At 43.7% G+C, this 22,098-nt stretch overlaps 2 protein-coding genes across 6 annotated transcripts; both read right to left on the bottom strand.

The window, feature by feature from the left end:
• Window positions 1-1,215: 1,215 nt before the first annotated feature.
• On the bottom strand, window positions 1,216-4,487 carry LOC116369295 (L-rhamnose-binding lectin CSL3). 3 transcript variants are annotated; one of them, XM_031819412.1, is made up of 9 exons: window positions 4,373-4,487; window positions 4,078-4,113; window positions 3,953-3,997; window positions 3,677-3,812; window positions 3,432-3,550; window positions 2,118-2,162; window positions 1,882-2,017; window positions 1,697-1,804; window positions 1,216-1,477 (listed from the first exon to the last, which is right to left on the bottom strand). In XM_031819412.1, the coding sequence occupies exons 1-8, from the start codon at window positions 4,401-4,403 to the stop codon at window positions 1,699-1,701; spliced, it is 654 nt and encodes a 217-aa protein (XP_031675272.1). In that variant the 5' UTR covers window positions 4,404-4,487; the 3' UTR covers window positions 1,216-1,477; window positions 1,697-1,698. The 3 variants fall into 3 exon arrangements, with proteins under 3 accessions (XP_031675272.1, XP_031675271.1, XP_031675273.1); XM_031819411.1 differs by having other exon boundaries at window positions 1,216-1,448; XM_031819413.1 differs by lacking the exon at window positions 4,078-4,113 and having other exon boundaries at window positions 1,216-1,448; window positions 4,373-4,462.
• An 8,297-nt stretch (window positions 4,488-12,784) lies between these two features.
• Window positions 12,785-15,904, bottom strand: LOC116369296 (L-rhamnose-binding lectin CSL3-like). Of its 3 annotated transcripts, none has more exons than XM_031819415.1 (9): window positions 15,776-15,904; window positions 15,481-15,516; window positions 15,356-15,400; window positions 15,080-15,215; window positions 14,835-14,953; window positions 13,650-13,694; window positions 13,420-13,555; window positions 13,235-13,342; window positions 12,785-13,015 (listed from the first exon to the last, which is right to left on the bottom strand). In XM_031819415.1, the coding sequence occupies exons 1-8, from the start codon at window positions 15,804-15,806 to the stop codon at window positions 13,237-13,239; spliced, it is 654 nt and encodes a 217-aa protein (XP_031675275.1). In that variant the 5' UTR covers window positions 15,807-15,904; the 3' UTR covers window positions 12,785-13,015; window positions 13,235-13,236. The 3 variants fall into 3 exon arrangements, with proteins under 3 accessions (XP_031675275.1, XP_031675274.1, XP_031675276.1); XM_031819414.1 differs by having other exon boundaries at window positions 12,785-12,986; XM_031819416.1 differs by lacking the exon at window positions 15,481-15,516 and having other exon boundaries at window positions 12,785-12,986; window positions 15,776-15,867.
• Between the last annotated feature and the right edge of the window lie 6,194 nt (window positions 15,905-22,098).

Genomic DNA, 22,098 nt, shown 5'->3' with positions numbered 1-22,098 from the left:
GTCTTTCATGGAGTTATCAGAATTATTTGGAAAGGTCTACTCAGTACTAGATTATAACCAATTGATTACAGCATTACCCCAAAAATGGAGGCAGGTAGCAGCAGGAGGAGGTAGGGAAGTGGTCTGTCTGCCCAATATAAATTATCAGAACTTGCAGAGGAATACAAATTGCATACCAGTTTCATTTGAGGACCAGGATGTTGATATGTGTCATTTAGACTGCAAAATAGTTGGGAAGCGATATTTGATTTACCGATTCCATGGGACAGGGTTTATGAGTTGATTCAAGACTTGTGCTTTTCAGCTAATGCAGATTTTGTTGAGTACAGAATCAATTGACCATTTATTTTAGTATTTCCCGCAAGTAGCTTCTCAGGAATGGTTGAAAATGCAAAACATTGATCTAAAATTGACACTAAATACCCTTCTAGAGATCTGGAGAGCAAGTCAAATATTATAATACTATTATAGTTTCTCAACCTGTAGTCTATTCAATAGAAATTGTATGTTAATCACAGCATAGTTGAAATATGCTGCGTAGTGTCTGGCCAGCAGAGACAGGTGGGATGGGCTAAGGGAAGCTGAGGTTTGGGATGTGGAATTGGAGATAAGGGGGAGTGGAGTTGCTGGGCAAAGGATTAATTCCAAATACATTTGAATGACACTGAGGGGCTTTGTTGATACAGTTGAGGCTGATGCCATGCAGGTGTTTGTACAAATGCATACACTCATTCAAATGCTCATAGATGGACATGGTTCCATACATCGTTGGCCTTGCTGTTATATTGGCCTGTATGTTTCTCATTCATTGGTGGTGCATGGGGCAGGGAATGGAATTCAATGCATTTCTCAGGGTGGAATCTGATGCTTGAGGGGCAGCTCTTGGAGGGCTGTATCGGTCAGGTCCCCATTTGACAGTGGGAGATCTGTCGACATGCCGTTGACCCTTTGTGTCTCTGGCTAAGAGGCTGTTAGATGACTAATGTGATGTGGTTGGGCAGCTTCCCTGTATGGATGTTTATTACCAGATGAAATAGTCAAACTGAATCTACACAGAAAGGGAACATTTGGTTCATGAGCCAACCACTTAACGAGCAAGGTTTGTAGAGTCTACACATTGTATTAAAATGTTTACCTATCCAGGCCTGCTTTGTGACCAGATTAGCTGTTGATGCATACGAATTAGGACCAGTAAGAGAGAATAAAGGACACATGTTCAGTAATATTGGTGTGACATTTATTAATGTACAAGAGGCAACTAGTATCGTCTTCCTGCCGCTTCGTTTAATTCAGCCACAGTTCAGAAATTGTTTAAGAAATGCTTCAGCACAATGTACACGGGTTTACAATGGTCATTGAAGTTGATTTAGAGGTTGGAGGAAAACAGCACGACCTGATGAAGATATCCCAGAAGCCTTGTACATCTTCAGGTTCCCCAGGAAGATATCCTGCAAGACAAAATCGTCAGCAGGGTAGCCTAGTGGTTAGAGAGTTGGACTAGTAACCGAAAGGTTGCAAGTACAAATCATGAGCTGACAATGTACAAATATTTCGTTCTGCCCCTGAACAGGCAGTCAACCCACTGTTCCTAGGCCATCATTGAAATTAAGAATTTGTTCTTAACTGCCATGCTAAATAAAGGTAAAATACAACACGAATTCTAGTTCCCAGTCATGTGCACCTATACAAAACTCACATTCAGTCACAGGTGTAAGCCACATCCAAGTACTTATAGGTTCCGACACAGGGGTCACCGAACACAGAGTTGGATACCTTGACGATACACTGGCGCTTTCCATCACACCTGTGTGTCAACAGGTAGAGGTTAACACCACAGCCAATGACTTCCTACAGCTAAATGCACACTGAAGGTTTCAGTACCTTTCTGCCATTTTGCTGGTGGTGGATTGGCTGAGGCAGTTGGTGTTTTTGAGTTGTTGATGTGGGCGCCCAATGGAACACACATCGTGTTGACGACGACCATAGTTGGCACGCTGAATACGGATCTCACCTCGATCTGAGGAAGAGAAAGGACAAACCTTGGTGTTGGTGTGGGCTAGTGACTAATATACACGGCACCACATGATTAAACTGTACGGTAGTGTTGACCAGCTTACCACATAGTAGTTGAGAATCAGAGCCTTCACATATGATGCTGCTTACTGCAAAGACAACACAGGAGTTACACCACTGGCCAGACAAATTAAGACATACATTAGCCTGGGAAGTGTTAGTGATGCGCACTGACAGGGAATGTTGATTTCAGGTGCATTTTTCTAAAAGTCATTATAAACTCGTTAGCATGAACCAAAGTACAAAAAGTTAGGCGCGTCATCTTCCACCGTTACCTTTTAGTTTCACTTCCTTATGAGCAGTTCTCGAAATGCTAACATTTTAAGCAAACTGGCTGGCTAGACCTAAACTGTTGAAAAATAAAGTCGACCCCGCTACACCCAATCTGTGCAGTTTGTGCCATCTGTCAGATTGGCTATAAACCCTGCAAAACTGTAGGAGTTGCGCTAGCTAGTTACCGTTCACTGAAACATGGTAAACCAGATTAAGTGCACAAGCATCATATAAGCTTGACACTTGCCTTCCATGTTCTTGCTGGCTAATTGAGCTAGATATGTCAATTTAACAAGGAACAGCAGCAGCATATGAGACAAGTCAAAAAAGTTACTGCAAAAAGGGTCAATGCAGATAGTCATTCAGCAGTTAAGGCTTGGGGGAAGTAGAAGCCTTTCAGGGTCCTGTTGGTTCCAGACTTGGTGCAGCCGTACCATTTGTTATGGAGTAGCAGAGACCAGTATAACTTGGGGGGTGCGAGTCTTTGACAATGTAGAGCCTGCCGACACAGGTGGTGTCGAAATCCTGATGCAGGGAGCGCGGCCTCTGATGTACTGGGCCGTACGCGATACCCTCTGTAGCACCTTGTGGTCAGATGCCATACCTAGTGGTGATGCAGCCAGTCAAAAAGCTCTCAATGGTGTAGAATTCAGAATCGGAGGGCTGACACCAATCCTTTTAGCCTCCTGGCAGGGAAGGGCTCAGCCCTCCATTTCCTGTAGTCCACTACCAGTTCCTTCGGCATCTTGGCACCACACTGCCAGGTCTCTGACCTCCCTATAGGCTACTCAAACTAAACAAGTTGCATATCCACAGCTTGCTAGGGTTAGTTAGCAGTTGAGGGTGGTTTACACTTGGAGAAACAAAAGTTAACAAGCTGGTACCATAGGGGAACCAACCCATTATATTCCTTTTCTAGCAATCAGCTGAGCTTACTTTTTTACAAGATTAAAAGTGGGTAGGAGAATTAAACAATGTCCCAACATGACACAGTCATACCAACACTAAATATTAAATACTAAATACTAAATACTATTAAATACTATTAAATACTAAATATTATTAGCACACATTCAGAGACTGACTTGTTTCTTGCTGTTGGACACAGGAGTATTTGGTGTCCAGGTACTTATAAGTCCCGACACAGGGGTCTCCAAAAACGAAATTGGATGCAGGGACAATACACTCGCTCTTCCCACCGCATCTGTGTGTTTCAAAGACATGTTGAGGTCATGAGTTCATACAGGTAAACACAACAGGTTCCAGCACATTTCTGCCATCTTGCTGGTGGTTGTTTACACTACAGCCAAGGAGTTACAGGTTCTAGTACCTTTCTGCCATCTTGCTGGTGGAGGATTGGCTGAGGCAGTTGGTGTCGGTGAGTTGGTTATCAGGGCGCCCAATAGAACAAACATCGTGTTGACGACGACCGTAGTTCGCACGCTTGATATGGATCTTACCTCCATCTGAGGGAGATGGAGAACAGTGAGGCACGAAGGAGAGCCAAGTATGGGTCTCTATGGTGTGGGCTAGTGACGCTAATCTACAGTATAAACGATCATAGGTGGTCGGTGAGTATACTGTTCAGCAGTGTGGACTAGCTTACCACATTGCAGTAAAGCATCAGAGCCTTCACACGTGATGCTGATTGCTGCCAGGACAAATAAACAGGAATTACACACCACTCACATTAGCTTGGTTAAGTAGTATCATCATTATTACATACAGTACCTCCATCTGTTAGTGTGCAGCAAGCTGTAGCCAGCACTGAAACAACATCACACAGCTAGTTCAGCAACATTCAACATCATATGCACTTGGACCATGAAGCTACAACTCAGCATTGGTCTCTATACGCAAGTTCAGCATTTGGTCTCATATTCCATGCTTTGAATACCTTTTTGCCCAAAAGGAACTGAATGTCCCTCAAATCATATTACATGTACTTCTTTTCACTCACAAATACAAACATTGTCATATATATTTAAATTCTAATCTGCATCAGATACAGATTTTGTATACTCACATGTGACCACCGTCAGTCTCAAAATGCACATGATGCCAGGTACAGGAGTGGTACTAACAGAGAAAATGCAACTGATGATAACAAGATCCAATACACCTGGTATTTATGTTATGTGACATGTCTTAATTTATCCAGGTGTATCTATTTGTCTCCAGGTGCACCTCATTGCAATTAGGGGCCGGCGTTTGGTGGTCAAAACCTGGCTATTGAGTCAGTCTCATGGAGTTAGATAGAGGACTCTAGATGGATGAAATCCATGTTGGCATGAACATTGCCACTGAGGGCATCCAACAAAGTAGCCATCTAGGTGGAGCTTCTCAAATCAAATCAAATCACATTTTATTTGTCACATAAACATGGTTAGCAGATGTTAATGCGAGTGTAGCGAAATGCTTGTGCTTCTAGTTCCGACAATGCAGTAATAACCAACAAGTAATCTAACTAACAATTCCAAAAAACTACTGTCTTATACACAGTGTAAGGGGATAAAGAATATGTGCATAAGGATATATGAATGAGTGATGGTACAGAGCAGCATAGGCAAGATACAGTAGATGGTATCGAGTACAGTATATACATATGAGATGAGTATGTAAACAAAGTGGCATAGTTAAAGTGGCTAGTAATACATGTATTACATAAGGATACAGTCGATGATATAGAGTACAGTATATACGTATGCATATGAGATGAATAATGTAGGGTAAGTAACATTATATAAGGTAGCATTGTTTAAAGTGGCTAGTGATATATTTACATCATTTCCCATCAATTCCCATTATTAAAGTGGCTGGAGTTGAGTCAGTGTCAGTGTCAGTTTGTTGGCAGCAGCCACTCAATGTTTGTGGTGGCTGTTTAGCAGTCTGATGGCCTTGAGATAGAAGCTGTTTTTCAGTCTCTTGGTCCCAGCTTTGATGCACCTGTACTGACCTCGCCTTCTGGATGATAGCGGGGTGAACAGGCAGTGGCTCGGGTGGTTGATGTCCTTGATGATCTTTATGGCCTTCCTGTAACATCGGGTGGTGTAGGTGTCCTGGAGGGCAGGTAGTTTGCCCCCGGTGATGCGTTGTGCAGACCTCACTACCCTCTGGAGAGCCTTACGGTTGAGGGCGGTGCAGTTGCCATACCAGGCGGTGATACAGCCCGCCAGGATGCTCTCGATTGTGGATCTGTAGAAGTTTGTGAGTGCTTTTGGTGACAAGCCGAATTTCTTCAGCCTCCTGAGGTTGAAGAGGCGCTGCTGCGCCTTCTTCACGATGCTGTCTGTGTGAGTGGACCAATTCGGTTTGTCTGTGATGTGTATGCCGAGGAACTTAAAACTTGCTACCCTCTCCACTACTGTTCCATCGATGTGGATAGGGGGGTGTTCCCTCTGCTGTTTCCTGAAGTCCACAATCATCTCCTTAGTTTTGTTGACGTTGAGTGTGAGGTTATTTTCCTGACACCACACTCCGAGGGCCCTCACCGCCTCCCTGTAGGCCGTCTCGTCGTTGTTGGTAATCAAGCCTACCACTGTTGTGTCGTCCGCAAACTTGATGATTGAGTTGGAGGCGTGCGTGGCCACGCAGTCGTGGGTGAACAGGGAGTACAGGAGAGGGCTCAGAACGCACCCTTGTGGGGCCCCAGTGTTGAGGATCAGCGGGGTGGAGATGTTGTTGCCTACCCTCACCACCTGGGGGCGGCCCGTCAGGAAGTCCAGTACCCAGTTGCACAGGGCGGACTGATGGACTGATGACGAGCTTGGAGGGTACTATGGTGTTGAATGCCGAGCTGTAGTCGATGAACAGCATTCTCACATAGGTATTCCTCTTGTCCAAGATTGGTTAAGGCAGTGTGCAGTGTGGTTGAGATTGCATCGTCTGTGGACCTATTTGGGCGGTAAGCAAATTGGAGTGGGTCTAGGGTGTCAGGTAGGGTGGAGGTGATATGGTCCTTGACTAGTCTCTCAAAGCACTTCATGATGACGGATGTGAGTGCTACGGGGCGGTAGTCATTTAGCTCAGTTACCTTAGCTTTCTTGGGAACAGGAACAATGGTGGCCCTCTTGAAGCATGTGGGAACAGCAGACTGGTATAGGGATTGATTGAATATGTCCGTAAACACACCGGCCAGCTGGTCTGCGCATGCTCTGAGGGCGCGGCTGGGGATTTCGTCTGGGCCTGCAGCCTTGCGAGGGTTAACACGTTTAAATGTCTTACTCACCTCGGCTGCAGTGAAGGAGAGACGGATGTTTTCGTTGCAGGCCGTGTCAGTGGCACTGTATTGTCCTCAAAGCGGGCAAAAAAGTTATTTAGTCTGCCTGGGGGGCAAGACATCCTGGTCCATGACTGGGCTGGATTTCTTCCTGTAGTCCGTGATTGACTGTAGACCCTGCCACATGCCTCTTGTGTCTGAGCCGTTGAATTGAGATTCTACTTTGTCTCTGTACTGGCGCTTAGCTTGTTTGATAGCCTTGCGGAGGGAATAGCTGCACTGTTTGTATTCGGTCATGTTACCAGACACCTTGCCCTGATTAAAAGCAGTGGTTCGCGCTTTCAGTTTCACACGAATGCTGCCATCAATCCACGGTTTCTGGTTAGGGAATGTTTTAATCGTTGCTATGGGAACGACATCTTCAAAGCACGTTCCAATGAACTCGCACACTGAATCAGCGTATTCGTCAATGTTGTTATCTGACGCATAACGAAACATCTCCCAGTCCACGTGATGGAAGCAGTCTTGGAGTGTGGAGTCAGCTTGGTCGGACCAGCGTTGGACAGACCTCAGCGTGGGAGCCTCTTGTTTTAGTTTCTGTCTGTAGGCAGGGATCAACAAAATGGAGTCGTGGTCAGCTTTTCCGAAAGGGGGGCGGGGCAGGGCCTTATATGCGTCGCGGAAGTTAGAGTAACAATGATCCAAGGTCTTTCCACCCCTGGTTGCGCAATCGATATGCTGATAAAATTTAGGGAGTCTTGTTTTCAGATTAGCCTTGTTAAAATCCCCAGCTACAATGAATGCAGCCTCCGGATAAATCGTTTCCAGTTTGCAGAGAGTTAAATAAAGTTCGTTCAGAGCCATCGATGTGTCTGCTTGGGGGGGGGGATATATACGGCTGTGATTATAATCGAAGAGAATTCTCTTGGTAGATAATGCAGTCTACATTTGTTTGTGAGGAATTCTAAATCAGGTGAACCAAAGTATGTTTCTTTCATCACACCATGTCACGTTGGCCATAAGGCATACGCCCCCGCCCCTCTTCTTACCAGAAAGATGTTTGTTTCTGTCGGCGCGATGCGTGGAGAAACCCGTTGGCTGCACCGCTTCGGATAGCGTCTCTCCGGTGAGCCATGTTTCCGTGAAGAAAAGAACGTTACAGTCCTTGATAATGCTTCGTGCCTTCCTCAGGCAGATGTCCTGGACGGGTGAGGGCACGGTCCCAGTGATGTACTGTGCCATCTTCACAACGTGCAGGAGTGCCTTGCAGTTGTGGACGGAGATATTGCCAGAACAGGCCATGATGCATCCGCTCAGGACGATCTCAATGGTGCAGTAGTAGTATTTAGAGAGGAGGCAGCATGCCAAATTTCTTCAGCCACCTAGTAGAGACGCTGTTGTCATGTTGGTCCATGACGAGTCCGCAGTGAAGTGGTCGCTGAGAAACTTAAAACTTGTGACTCTCTCTACTGGTTGTCATGACACCACCATGCCAGTTCACACACCTGCTCCATACAGGTTGACTCGTCGTTGTTGGTTATCAGGCCTACTGGTTATCAGGCCTACAACCGTGGTGTTGTGCAAAGCCACGCAGTCATGGGTGAACATGGACTGAGGACACACCCCTGGGGGTCACCTGTGTTGAGTCAGTGTCTCCTTAATTAACTTCTTATGGTATAGGGGACGGTTGCGTCCCACTTGGGCAATAAACAGTGAAAATGCAGTGCGGCAAATTTTAAAAAATGATATAAAAATCTAAAATTTCATTAAATCACACATGTAACATACTCAATTAAAGCTACACTCGTTGTGAATCCAGCCGACATGTCAGATTTTTAAAAGGCTTTTCGGCGAAAGCATAAGAAGCTATTATCTGATGATAGCCCAATAGTAAACAAAGAGAGTAGCATATTTCAATCTTGCAGGCGCTACATAAAACGCAGAAATAAAATATAAAACATGCATTACATTTGACGAGCTTCTTTTGTTGGCACTCCAATATGTCCCATAAACATCACAATTGGTCCTTTTGTTCGATTAATTCCGTCCATATATATCCAAATGTCCATTTATTTGACGCGTTTGATCCAGAAAACAACAGCTTCCAAAAAATGCAATGTCACTACAAAATATTTCAAAAGTTGCCTATAAACTTTGACAAAATATTTCAAACTACTTTTGTAATACAAGTTTAGGTATTTTTAAACGTTAATAATCAATCAATTGTAGACTGGTCTATCTGTGTTCAATACCTGAAGATAACAAACCCTGCTACTTTTCACGTCTTGCTCAACTCTCAACAGTGTTACCCAGTTCCCAAATGGCCTACTTCTTCATTGCACAAATGAATAACCTCAACCAAATTCCAAAGACTGGTGATATCCAGTGGAAGTGGTAGGAACTGAAAACAGGTTCCTAAGAATAAAATAATAATCTGAACGGTTAGTCCTTGGGGTTTTGCCTGCTACATAAGTTCTGTTATACTCACAGACAAGATTCAAACCGTTTTAGAAACTTCAGAGTGTTTTCTATCCAAATCTACTAATACTATGCATATCTTATATTCCTGGCATGAATAGCAGGAAGTTGAAATTGGGCATGCTATTTATCCAAATGCTGCCCCCTTAATCTACCCATCGTGTCCGATTTTTACAGTGAAAACACAACATATATTTATGTTAGATCACCACCAAATCCAAAAAAACACACAGCCATTTTTCCCAGCCAAAGATAGAGTCACAAAAGCAGAATTAGAGATCAAATTAATCACTAACCTTTGATAATCTTCATCAGATGACACTCATATGACATCATGTTACACAATACATTTATGTTATGTTCGATAATATGCATATTTATATCCACAAATCTCAGTTTACATTGACGCCATGTTCAGAAATGCCTCCAAAATATCTGGAGTAATTACAGAGAGCTATGCCAGATAACGGAAATACTCATCATAAACTTTGACGAAAGATACATGTTTTACATATAATTAAAGATACACTGGTTCTTAACGCAACCGCTGTATCAGATTTTTTTTAAAGCATACCATGCAATAATCTAAAACGGCGCTAAGACGTAAATATAAGTCAAGAGAAATACGAAATTACATCATAAATAGTTCCTTACCTTTGATGATCTTTCATCAGAATGCAGTGCAAGGAGTCCTAGTTCCACAATAAATTGTTGTTTTTTTCCATAATGTCCATTACTAAAATTATATTTTAAAGGAGGAAGCTAAGTGATCAAAAGATGGCGCAGACAGAGACGGTCGCCTCGCTTCAAGTCATTTGGAAATTAAGCAGTAATTGGTGGTCGAAATTAGGGCACAAGTTTCCTTCCAGAGAGACATCAGACATTGTAACATTCTATGTTTTACGGAAACATTGCTCACTCGGGATATGTTGTCAGACAAAACAGCCATCGGGTTTCTTCATGCGTCGCGCCCACAGAAAAAACATCTCTCTGGTAAGTGGAAGGGCTGGGGTTTAATAACATACAGTAACTCAAGTCCTTTTGTTCACCTGACCTAGAAATCCTTACAATCAAATGCCGACTGCATTATCTCCCAAGACAATTCTCTTTGATTATAGTCAAAGCTGTGTATACCCCCCCCCCCATTTCCCCAGAAACAATATATCCTCAGGCCTCATTTATTGAAGCTGAGGATGTTAAGAAAGCTAATTTGAGAACAAGAAATCCGAAATTTTACTAGCACATTGACTTTCGTACCTGATCGAGCAAAACACTCGACTACTGCTAATCTAACTTCCGCAATGCATACAAGGCCCTTCCCCGCCCTCCTTTTGGCAAATCCAACCACGACTCCATCTTGCTCATACCGCCCTATAGGCAGCAACTCAAGCAGGATGTACCCGTGACTAAAACCATTCAATGCTGGTCTGACCCATTCATGCTTCAGATTGTTTTGATCACATGGACTGGAAAATGTTCCGGGAAGCCTCAGACAATAAAATCAATTTATACGCCGACTCTGTGTGTGGATTTATTAGGATGTGCATTGGAGAGGTTGTACCCACTGTGACTATTAAAACCTACCCCAACCAGAAACTGTGGATAGAAGGCAGCATTCGGGCAAAACTGAAAGTGCAAACCACCGCATTCAACCATGGAAAGAGGTCGGGAATCAGGCTGAATATAAACAGTATAGTTATTCCCTCCGCAAGGCAATCAAACAAGCAGAATGTCAGTATAGGGACAAAATGGAGTCGCAATTCAATGACCCAGACAAGCGACCTATGTGGCAGGATCTACAGGTAATTTCGGACTACAAATATATTCAGAAAATGCCTGGATGTTTACAATTTCGGTGATTCTCTTAGAAATGGGTAAAAGTACTGTATAGCAACCCCAGGTGTAAAATAGTAAATAGCGGCTACTTCTCAGAGTGTTTTGAATTGTCAAGAAGATTTGCTAGCTATTAAATCATATCAAATAGCAACATTAGAGGATTATAAATCCAAGGCTTAAAAAAAAGGTGGTGTCCATGTATGCCGATGATTCAAGTTTTATATTTAATCTGCTAGCTAGATCCCTGCAATGTCTCATTGAAGATCTAGATAACTTTTCTGGACTCTCTGGACTAAAGCCCCTAGAAGAGGGGGGATGAATGAGCCAATTATAAACCGGGGATGATTAGGTGGCCATGATGGTATGAAGGACAGATTGTGAATTTAGCCAGGACACTGTGGTTAACACCCCTACTCTTGCGATCAGGGCCATGGGATCTTTATGGGATCTTTACAGCCTTTTGCCTGTGTATGGATTTCGATGTCTCATTTTTGATTGACTGCAAATGATACCTTTTTCAAAGTCTCTCTTTTTCAAACAAGCATTGCAGGGCTGGCTCCAATTTTAATTTCATCCCCCTGAAAAGATAGAACAAATATTATGGCTGAATATAAATGTGCTGGGTTATGAAAGACCTGTATTTATGGGAAACAAGTTTGAAAAAGGGTATTTTGTATTTAAATGATATTGTAAATTGGAATGGTTGACTTGTCTTTCATGGAGTTATCAGAATTATTTGGAAAGGTCTACTCAGTCCAAGATTATAACCAATTGATTACAGCATTACCCCAAAAATGGAGGCAGGTGGCAGCAGGAGGTAGGGAAGGTGTCTGTCTGCCCAATATAAATTATCAGAACTTGCAGAGGAATACAAATAGCATAAATAGGAAAGTATACCAGTTTCATTTGAGGACCAGGATGTTGTGTCATTTAGATTGCAAAATAGTTGGGAAGCGATATTTGATTTACCGATTCCATGGGACAGGGTTTATGAGTTAATTCAAGACTTGTGCTTTTCAGCTAATGCAGATTTTGTTGAGAATACAGAATCAATTGACCATTTATTTTAGAATTTCCCTCAAGTGGCTTCTCAGGAATGGTTGAAAATGCAAAACATTGATCTAAAATTGACACCAAATATCCTTTTGGAGATCAAGTCAATAATTATAGTTTCTCAACTCAATCTGTAGTCTATTCAATAGAAATTGTATGTTAATCACAGCATAGTTGAAATATGCTGCGTAGTGTCTGGCCAGCAGAGACAGGTGGGATGGGCTAAGGGAAGCTGAGGTTTGGGATGTGGAATTGGAGATAAGGGGGAGTGGAGTTGCTGGGCAAAGGATAGACAGATGTCAAATTAATTCCAAATACAAATACATTTGAATGACACTGAGGGGCTTTGTTGATACAGTTGAGGCTGATGCCATGCAGGTGTTTGTACAAATGCTCATAGATGGACATGGTTCCATACATCGTTGGCCTTGCTGTTATATTGGCCTGTATGTTTCTCATTCATTGGTGGTGCATGGAATTCAATGTATTTCTCAGGGTGGAATCTGATGCTTGAGGGGCAGCTCTTGGAGGGCTGTATCGGTCAGGTCCCCATTTGACAGTGGGAGATCTGTCGACGTGCCGTTGACCCTTTGTGTCTCTGGCTAAGAGGCTGTTAGATGACTAATGTGATGTGGTTGGGCAGCTTCCCTGTAAGTATGTTTATTACCAGATGAAATAGTCAAACTGAATCTACACAGAAAGGGAACATTTGGTTCATGAGCCAACCACTTAACGAGCAAGGTTTGTAGAGTCTACACATTGTATTAAAATGTTTACCTATCCAGGCCTGCTTTGTGACCAGCTGTTGATGCATGCGAATTAGGACCAGTAAGAGAGAATAAAGGACACATGTTCAGTAATATTGGTGTGACATTTATTAATGTACAAGAGGCAACTAGTATCGTCTTCCTGCCGCTTCGTTTAATTCAGCCACAGTTCAGAAATTGTTTAAGAAATGCTTCAGCACAATGTACACGGGTTGGAGGAAAACAGCACGACCTGATGAAGATATCCCAGAAGCCTTGAACATCTTCAGGTTCCCCAGGAAGATATCCTGCAAGACAAAATCGTCAGCAGGGTAGCCTAGTGGTTAGAGAGTTGGACTAGTAACCGAAAGGTTGCAAGTACAAATCATGAGCTGACAATGTACAAATATTTCGTTCTGCCCCTGAACAGGCAGTCAACCCACTGTTCCTAGGCCATCATTGAAATTAAGAATTTGTTCTTAACTGCCATGCTAAATAAAGGTAAAATACAACACGAATTCTAGTTCCCAGTCATGTGCACCTATACAAAACTCACATTCAGTCACAGGTGTAAGCCACATCCAAGTACTTATAGGTTCCGACACAGGGGTCACCGAACACAGAGTTGGATACCTTGACGATACACTGGCGCTTTCCATCACACCTGTGTGTCAACAGGTAGAGGTTAACACCACAGCCAATGACTTCCTACAGCTAAATGCACACTGAAGGTTTCAGTACCTTTCTGCCATTTTGCTGGTGGTGGATTGGCTGAGGCAGTTGGTGTTTTTGAGTTGTTGATGTGGGTGCCCAATGGAACACACATCGTGTTGACGACGACCATAGTTGGCACGCTGAATACGGATCTCACCTCGATCTGAGGAAGAGAAAGGACAAACCTTGGTGTGGGCTAGTGACTAATATACACGGCACCACATGATTAAACTGTACGGTAGTGTTGACCAGCTTACCACATAGTAGTTGAGAATCAGAGCCTTCACATATGATGCTGCTTACTGCAAAGACAACACAGGAGTTACACCACTGGCCAGACAAATTAAGACATACATTAGCCTGGTGAAGTGTTAGTGATGCGCACTAACAGGGAATTTTGATTTCAGGTGCATTTTCTAAATTATAAACTCGTTAGCATGAACCAAAGTACAAAAAGTTAGGCGCGTCATCTTCCACCGTTACCTTTTAGTTTCACTTCCTTATGAGCAGTTCTCGAAATGCTAACATTTTAAGCAAACTGGCTGGCTAGACCTAAACTGTTGAAAAAATAAAGTCGACCCGCTACACCCAATCTGTGCAGTTTGTGCCATCTGTCAGATTGGCTATAAACCCTGCAAAACTGTAGGAGTTGCGCTAGCTAGTTACCGTTCACGTCAATTTAACAAGGAACAGCAGCAGCATATGAGACAAGTCAAAAAAGTTACTGCAAAAAGGGTCAATGCAGATAGTCATTCAGCAGTTAAGGCTTGGGGGAAGTAGAAGCCTTTCAGGGTCCTGTTGGTTCCAGACTTGGTGCAGCCGTACCATTTGTTATGGAGTAGCAGAGACCAGTATAACTTGGGGGGTGCGAGTCTTTGACAATGTAGAGCCTGCCGACACAGGTGGTGTCGAAATCCTGATGCAGGGAGCGCGGCCTCTGATGTACTGGGCCGTACGCGATACCCTCTGTAGCACCTTGTGGTCAGATGCCATACCTAGTGGTGATGCAGCCAGTCAAAAAGCTCTCAATGGTGTAGAATTCAGAATCGGAGGGCTGACACCAATCCTTTTAGCCTCCTGGCAGGGAAGGGCTCAGCCCTCCATTTCCTGTAGTCCACTACCAGTTCCTTCGGCATCTTGGCACCACACTGCCAGGTCTCTGACCTCCCTATAGGCTACTCAAACTAAACAAGTTGCATATCCACAGCTTGCTAGGGTTAGTTAGCAGTTGAGGGTGGTTTACACTTGGAGAAACAAAAGTTAACAAGCTGGTACCATAGGGGAACCAACCCATTATATTCCTTTTCTAGCAATCAGCTGAGCTTACTTTTTTACAAGATTAAAAGTGGGTAGGAGAATTAAACAATGTCCCAACATGACACAGTCATACCAACACTAAATATTAAATACTAAATATTATTAGCACACATTCAGAGACTGACTTGTTTCTTGCTGTTGGACACAGGAGTATTTGGTGTCCAGGTACTTATAAGTCCCGACACAGGGGTCTCCAAAAACGAAATTGGATGCAGGGACAATACACTCGCTCTTCCCACCGCATCTGTGTGTTTCAAAGACATGTTGAGGTCATGAGTTCATACAGGTAAACACAACAGGTTCCAGCACATTTCTGCCATCTTGCTGGTGGTTGTTTACACTACAGCCAAGGAGTTACAGGTTCTAGTACCTTTCTGCCATCTTGCTGGTGGAGGATTGGCTGAGGCAGTTGGTGTCGGTGAGTTGGTTATCAGGGCGCCCAATAGAACAAACATCGTGTTGACGACGACCGTAGTTCGCACGCTTGATATGGATCTTACCTCCATCTGAGGGAGATGGAGAACAGTGAGGCACGAAGGAGAGCCAAGTATGGGTCTCTATGGTGTGGGCTAGTGACGCTAATCTACAGTATAAACGATCATAGGTGGTCGGTGAGTATACTGTTCAGCAGTGTGGACTAGCTTACCACATTGCAGTAAAGCATCAGAGCCTTCACACGTGATGCTGATTGCTGCCAGGACAAATAAACAGGAATTACACACCACTCACATTAGCTTGGTTAAGTAGTATCATCATTATTACATACAGTACCTCCATCTGTTAGTGTGCAGCAAGCTGTAGCCAGCACTGAAACAACATCACACAGCTAGTTCAGCAACATTCAACATCATATGCACTTGGACCATGAAGCTACAACTCAGCATTGGTCTCTATACGCAAGTTCAGCATTTGGTCTCATATTCCATGCTTTGAATACCTTTTTGCCCAAAAGGAACTGAATGTCCCTCAAATCATATTACATGTACTTCTTTTCACTCACAAATACAAACATTGTCATATATATTTAAATTCTAATCTGCATCAGATACAGATTTTGTATACTCACATGTGACCACCGTCAGTCTCAAAATGCACATGATGCCAGGTACAGGAGTGGTACTAACAGAGAAAATGCAACTGATGATAACAAGATCCAATACACCTGGTATTTATGTTATGTGACATGTCTTAATTTACCCAGGTGTATCTATTTGTCTCCAGGTGCACCTCATTGCAATTAGGGGCCTGCGTTTGGTGGTCAAAACCTGGCTATTGAGTCAGTCTCATGGAGTTAGATAGAGGACTCTAGATGGATGAAATCCATGTTGGCATGAACATTGCCACTGAGGGCTTCCAACAAAGTAGCCATCTAGGTGGAGCTTCTCAAATCAAATCAAATCAAATTTTATTTGTCACATAAACATGGTTAGCAGATGTTAATGCGAGTGTAGCGAAATGCTTGTGCTTCTAGTTCCGACAATGCAGTAATAACCAACAAGTAATCTAACTAACAACTCCAAAACTACTGTCTTATACACAGTGTAAGGGGATAAAGAATATGTACATAAGGATATATGAATGAGTGATGGTACAGAGCAGCATAGGCAAGATACAGTAGATGGTATCGAGTACAGTATATATATATGAGATGAGTATGTAAACAAAGTGGCATAGTTAAAGTGGCTAGTAATACATGTATTACATAAGGATACAGTCGATGATATAGAGTACAGTATATACGTATGCATATGAGATGAATAATGTAGGGTAAGTAACATTATATAAGGTAGCATTGTTTAAAGTGGCTAGTGATATATTTACATCATTTCCCATCAATTCCCATTATTAAAGTGGCTGGAGTTGAGTCAGTGTCATTGTGTTGGCAGCAGCCACTCAATGTTAGTGGTGGCTGTTTAACAGTCTGATGGCCTTGAGATAGAAGCTGTTTTTCAGTCTCTCGGTCCCAGCTTTGATGCACCTGTACTGACCTCGCCTTCTGGATGATAGCGGGGTGAACAGGCAGTGGCTCGGGTGGTTGATGTCCTTGATGATCTTTATGGCCTTCCTGTAACATCGGGTGGTGTAGGTGTCCTGGAGGGCAGGTAGTTTGCCCCCTGTGATGCGTTGTGCAGACCGTTCGTTAAGGAAGAATCACACGGGCCACTTTCAGTCGCAAAACCTTTGAGCATTGCAGATATACATTTCATGAATAGAGACAACGTATTTCCTTAATAATCTCCATGTCGGGGAGACATATTTGTTCAATATAGCATATTTTTATCTGAACCTTCCAAAAGGTTGCATCCTGCCTAACGCTCCCCATTATTCAATCCAGGTTATCTGGAGGGATCAGCCAATTAATTATACACTTGAGCAAACACTGCATAACTGTAGGTAGCATTAAATTGCCACCTTTGGCTTCATACAGTACCTTTTCAAACAAAACACTCTGTGATGGTGTGCAGCCTTTAAGTTTGTTTGCCAACTCATAGAAATTATAGAAGACAATGGACTACTTTAATAAAATGAATATTGCCTCTATTGTCTCTAATGTAATTACATTTGTTATTTGATTTGAATGGAGCTGCCCTTGCGCTCACGTACGCCATAATGGGACACATATAAAGATGATATACTGTGACTATCATTCTCTATGGTCCAATCTCTACGATGTGTTGTTCTGGTGGCTGAGTGTGTGTCCTCTTCCTCTCAACTGTCCATTCTCAGGGCTGCTGGACAGGTGCCTTGCCCGTCAACGTTGCAGCCCTTTGGGTGTTGCACTTATCAGGCTTCACCGCCATTGACCAGAAAGGCTGGTCCTAGTCATTTTGTGCATTTATATGTTCCCAGTTGCCACTCCTGTGAAGGGAGACCGCTGCACTTGAAGGCAGTTCGGTGACCACAGAACCCCAGTACAGGTACTCTATTGTAAACATTATTAAAGTTAACCGTGCTGAATGACTATGTACATATGGCAGCAGTCTCTATGGTACAGGTTAGAGTACCAGGTGGTGTCAACCCAGTACCCTGCTTTTAATAGTGACTAAGTTTGGGCTGGGTACTGGGAGGAGGCCGGCTAGAGGAGACGATTTTAACGTCCGATGGACTGGAGTAAGAAACTTCTATCTCCAGTTTCTCAGTCTCTAGGTCACAGCTTTGATGCTCCTGTACTATCACCTCCTTCTGGATGGTAGCGGGGTGAACAGGCCATGGCTCGAGTGGCTGAGGTCCTTGATGATCTTCTTGGCCTATCTGTGACACCGAGCGCTGTAGGTGTCCTGGAGGGCAGGCAGTGTGCTCCCGGTGATGCGTTGGGCTGACCGCACCACCATTTGGGGAGCCCTTTGGTTGCAATTGCCGTACTAGGCGTTGACACAGCCCTACAGGATCCTCTCAATGGTGCACCTGTAGAAGTTCATGCCAAATTTCTTCAGCCTCCTGAGGTTGAGTAGGTGCTGTTGCGCCTTCATCACATTTTCTCAACGAATGGATCATTTCAGGTTGATTGTGATGTGCACGCCGAGAAACTTGAAGCTTTTTGTCCTCTCCAGTGCGACCCTGTAGAAGTGGATGGGGACTAGCTCTCTCTGCTGTCTACTGTAATCAACAATCATCTCCATTGTTTTGTTGACATTGAGGGAGAGGTTATTTTCCCGGCACCATTCCGTCAGGGTCCTCACATCCTCCCTGTATGCCGTCTTGTCATTGTTGGAAATCAGGCCTACCACTGCTGTCAGCAAACTTGATGATTGAGTTGCCACTCAGTCATGGGTGAACAGGGAGTACAGGAGGAGGTTGAGCACACACCCTTGTTGTTCCACAGTCTTGAGGATCAGCGTGGTGAAGGTGTTGTTGCCTACCTTCACACCCGAGGTCAGCCCGTCTGCCCAGCTGCAAAGAGCGGGATTGAGACCAATTGTCCAAGCTTGTTGATGTGGTATGATTCTGCTATTTCCTTTACATTTGATCCGGAACCCCCAACAGAAGCTAGCCAGCTAACTAGCTAGTAGTCAGCTTGCCACTGCTAGTGGTCATCAGCTACCTTTAGCAAGGACATATCTCGCCAGTCTGCACAGAGCTGCACAGAGCACAGAGCACAGAGCAAATCGGGCTTATTTTTCTCCATATCTCTGGATTCCTACCTCAAGCTCTGAACCTTTTCACCTAGGTCATCGCAGCTAGCTAGCTGCTATCCGATTGGCTTCTCCTGGCTAACGTCTCTGTCCCGAAGCAACCACCAATTAGCCTGGAGCTAGCCTATGCTAGGCCCATCTCCCAGCTAGCTGAAGAGGTCAATCAGCCACTCCTTAAGCTACAATACCTATTTTGCAATTGGCCTGGACCCCTGTAATTGCCGATATGGAGCCCTGCTGATCCATCACGACTGGACAACTGACGTAATCCGCCCGAGGGGGTTTCAACTGGCTCCCCCGTCGCGAAGTCCCCTGAATGCCCATCTGCTAGCCTGCAATCCGCGGCCCGCTAGCTGTCCAGAGCACACCGGACTGTTAGCTGAAGAAGTCCATCAGATAATTTTTGGGGGGCTACTGTACATATTTTGAAAATTGGTCTGGACCCTTTTACTACACAGAGTCCTGCTGATCCATGTCTCAATTGTCTCAAGGCTTAAACATCCTTCTTTAACCAATCACCTCCCCTTCATGTACACTGATTGAAGTGGATTTTACAAGGGACATCAATAAGTGATCAAAGCTTCCACCTGGATATTTATTTTTTATTCATTTTTTTTTTTACCCTGACATTGCTCATTCTGATATTTCTTAATTCCTTTATTAACATTTTGGGGATTTGTGTTTATTGTTTTGTATTGTTAGGTATTACTGCACTTCAACTAAAGCTTGTAACATGCGCATTTTGCTGCACCTGCAATAACATGTGCACAATATCTGTAGTCAGCAGTCTGATGGATTGTAGAAAGAAACGGTCTCTAAGCCAGTTGGAATCAGATTGCATACACCAATATGGTCTGCCCGACGATAAGGGAGAGAAGACTTTGTGGTTGATTTTTGTGGGGTCCTTGATAATGATGCGTGCCTTCCTCAGGCAGATGTCCTGGATGGGTGAGGGCACTGTCCCAGTGATGTACTTCACAACCCGCTAGAGTGCCTTGCAGTGTGCCATACCATGATGCATCCACTCAGGAAGCTCTCAATGGTGCAGCAGTAGTATTTAGAGAGGAGGCAGCATGCCACATATCGTCAGCCACCTTAGGAAGTAGAGACGCTGTTGTCATGTGGGTCCATGACGAGTCCGCAGTGTTGTGGTTGCTGAGAAACTTAAAACTTGTGACTCTCTCTACTGCAGTCCCGTTGATGTGGATCAGGGTATGTTCCATCCTCTGCTTCCAGAAGTCAACAATCAAATCCTTTGAAGCTCCTGGTCATTCAGAGCAGCAAGAGTTCTCCTTGATAACTTGGTATTGTCTACCTCGGAGCGAACATAGAATGAGTTAAGCTCGTCTGAGAGGGAGGCTTTGGTGGGCATCGCACAGCAGGATTGCCTTTTTCAGTCTGTGATAGTCTGAAGTCCTTGCCACGCGACGCAAGTTTGAGTTGTCGAACATCAATTAAAGTTTCAGTCTTGTCTTTTTGCATTCTAACTTATTTTTGGAGCTCGTACCTGCTAGGCATTGCACACCACCAGGTCATCATGTTCGTTCTTCTGACATCGAATGCTGCAGTATGGAATATATCTGTTCATCCATGGTTTTTGGTTTAGACCTGTAGGGATTTTTATTGTGGGCACATCATCATCAACATATTTCCTAATGAAGACTGTGACTGATGATGTAGATTCTTCAATGTTGATGAATGAGTCCTGGGTGGACTGTCTTTTTTTACCCGCTTTTTCTTTTTAAAGTTTAAATCTTGTCTAATCGCTGCAACTCCCCAACGTGCTAGTGAGAGGTGAAGGTTGATTCATGCATCCGCCGAAACATGACCCGCCTAACCGCGCTCCGTAACTCCCGCCAGCTTAACCTGGAAGCCAGATGTATCAACGTGTCGGAGGAAACGCAATTCAACTGGTGACTTGGGTCAAGTAAAGCCCCACTGGCTGATCCCGGGTCTGTAGTAACATCTCTAGCACTGAGTTGCAGTGCCTTAGACCGCTGCGCCACTCGGGAGGCCACTGTGGATGAATCTTTGAACATATTAAATCTGCCTCCGATGTCCAGTTCTTCAATATTCTCTGTATTGCTGGCTCCCTCTTAAGTTGCTGATTGTAGGCGGAGATTAGGAACAGAGACGTGATACGATTGGCCAAAGCGGGGGTGGGGATGGCTTTGTACTTATCACGGATGTTTTGCTTGTGCATGGTCAAGCAGGCTGGATCCTCTTGTGAAGCAGGATACATGTTGGTGATATTTTGTGAAAACCTTCAAAGGCTGCTTTCGATTTTTAGAGAACAGTAGGAGATAAACTCCCATTGGCCAATGAATGGAGAAACGTATAACGCCCCACAAACTTTTGACGGATCACATTCACATTGTCATAAAGCGTCACACGGTTGCTAAGCTAATCGTCATGCAATGCCTTCTCAAAGCTGAGAAACCTGCCTATTTTCCTCAAAAGTAGATAATGTCACTATTCCCGAGCAGTACGATATTATCAAACATCTCGGATTACAGTTGCAATTTTGCACATGTACACGGAATTCATGCTAAAGTTGGGGTTTTGAGCTAGCGCCCAATTGATTCCCATTCACTCCTTGAAGAGCTCTCCTTGTTCCAGAATAGTCCAGAATGCACTGCGCAGCCCATTGACAATGTATGGGCAACATACAAATGGGCATTAATACAATGCCAAGGGAGTTTCCCCATCTCCTCAAGGGTATCTCTGGCACTGTCCCACATATTTCGGCAATGCACCAAAATCGATCTGTCCCTCATTTAAATCAAGTCTAAGTGGTGGATCAGTAGTGCGCTATTTCAATGCTGAGTTACATTTTTGTACACCAGTATCCAACACCTGAAAATAATATTTTTGGTCTGAAAATATATTTCACTGCAGTTTAGATGGTACAATGATGCGACACTATACTTTTGTCAAACTGAAATTAGGCGAACCAGAATATCATGAAATGGAGGCGTGATCCACAGTTCATTTTTTATTTATATTATGCCATCATTAATATGTCCTGTGGGACTGTAGTTGTAGTACTGCACTGCTCATCCCATATCAAACCAATGGACAATAGGAGACCGAATGTGATCGGATCATCATCTAATTGGCCTTCACATAACTCTTACGGAATGTCCACGTGGATGGGGATATTGGACATGGTATCGAAGTTTACTGGGTGACAATGTATGTTTAATTTCGACAAAATCATTTCTAATTAAATTTTTCCAGTACAACATAAGTTCAG

Source organism: Oncorhynchus kisutch, unplaced genomic scaffold (genome assembly GCF_002021735.2).
Source record: "Oncorhynchus kisutch isolate 150728-3 unplaced genomic scaffold, Okis_V2 scaffold2138, whole genome shotgun sequence".
Taxonomy (NCBI): Eukaryota; Metazoa; Chordata; class Actinopteri; order Salmoniformes; family Salmonidae; genus Oncorhynchus; species Oncorhynchus kisutch.
This window is presented reverse-complemented; position numbering and strand designations above follow the sequence as displayed.

Excerpts from the sequence above, each read along its gene's own strand:
- LOC116369296 (XM_031819415.1), bottom strand. The coding sequence starts at position 15,806 with ATGTGCATTTTGAGACTGACGGTGGTCACAT. Across the intron at positions 13,556-13,649 it reads TGATTCTCAACTACTATGTG|ATCGAGGTGAGATCCGTATT; the intron begins GTAAGCTGGTCA and ends TCTCTTCCTCAG. Across the intron at positions 13,343-13,419 it reads ACCAGCAAAATGGCAGAAAG|GTGTGATGGAAAGCGCCAGT; the intron begins GTACTGAAACCT and ends GTTGACACACAG.
- LOC116369295 (XM_031819412.1), bottom strand. The coding sequence starts at position 4,403 with ATGTGCATTTTGAGACTGACGGTGGTCACAT. Across the intron at positions 3,813-3,952 it reads TGATGCTTTACTGCAATGTG|ATGGAGGTAAGATCCATATC; the intron begins GTAAGCTAGTCC and ends CATCTCCCTCAG. Across the intron at positions 1,805-1,881 it reads ACCAGCAAAATGGCAGAAAG|GTGTGATGGAAAGCGCCAGT; the intron begins GTACTGAAACCT and ends GTTGACACACAG.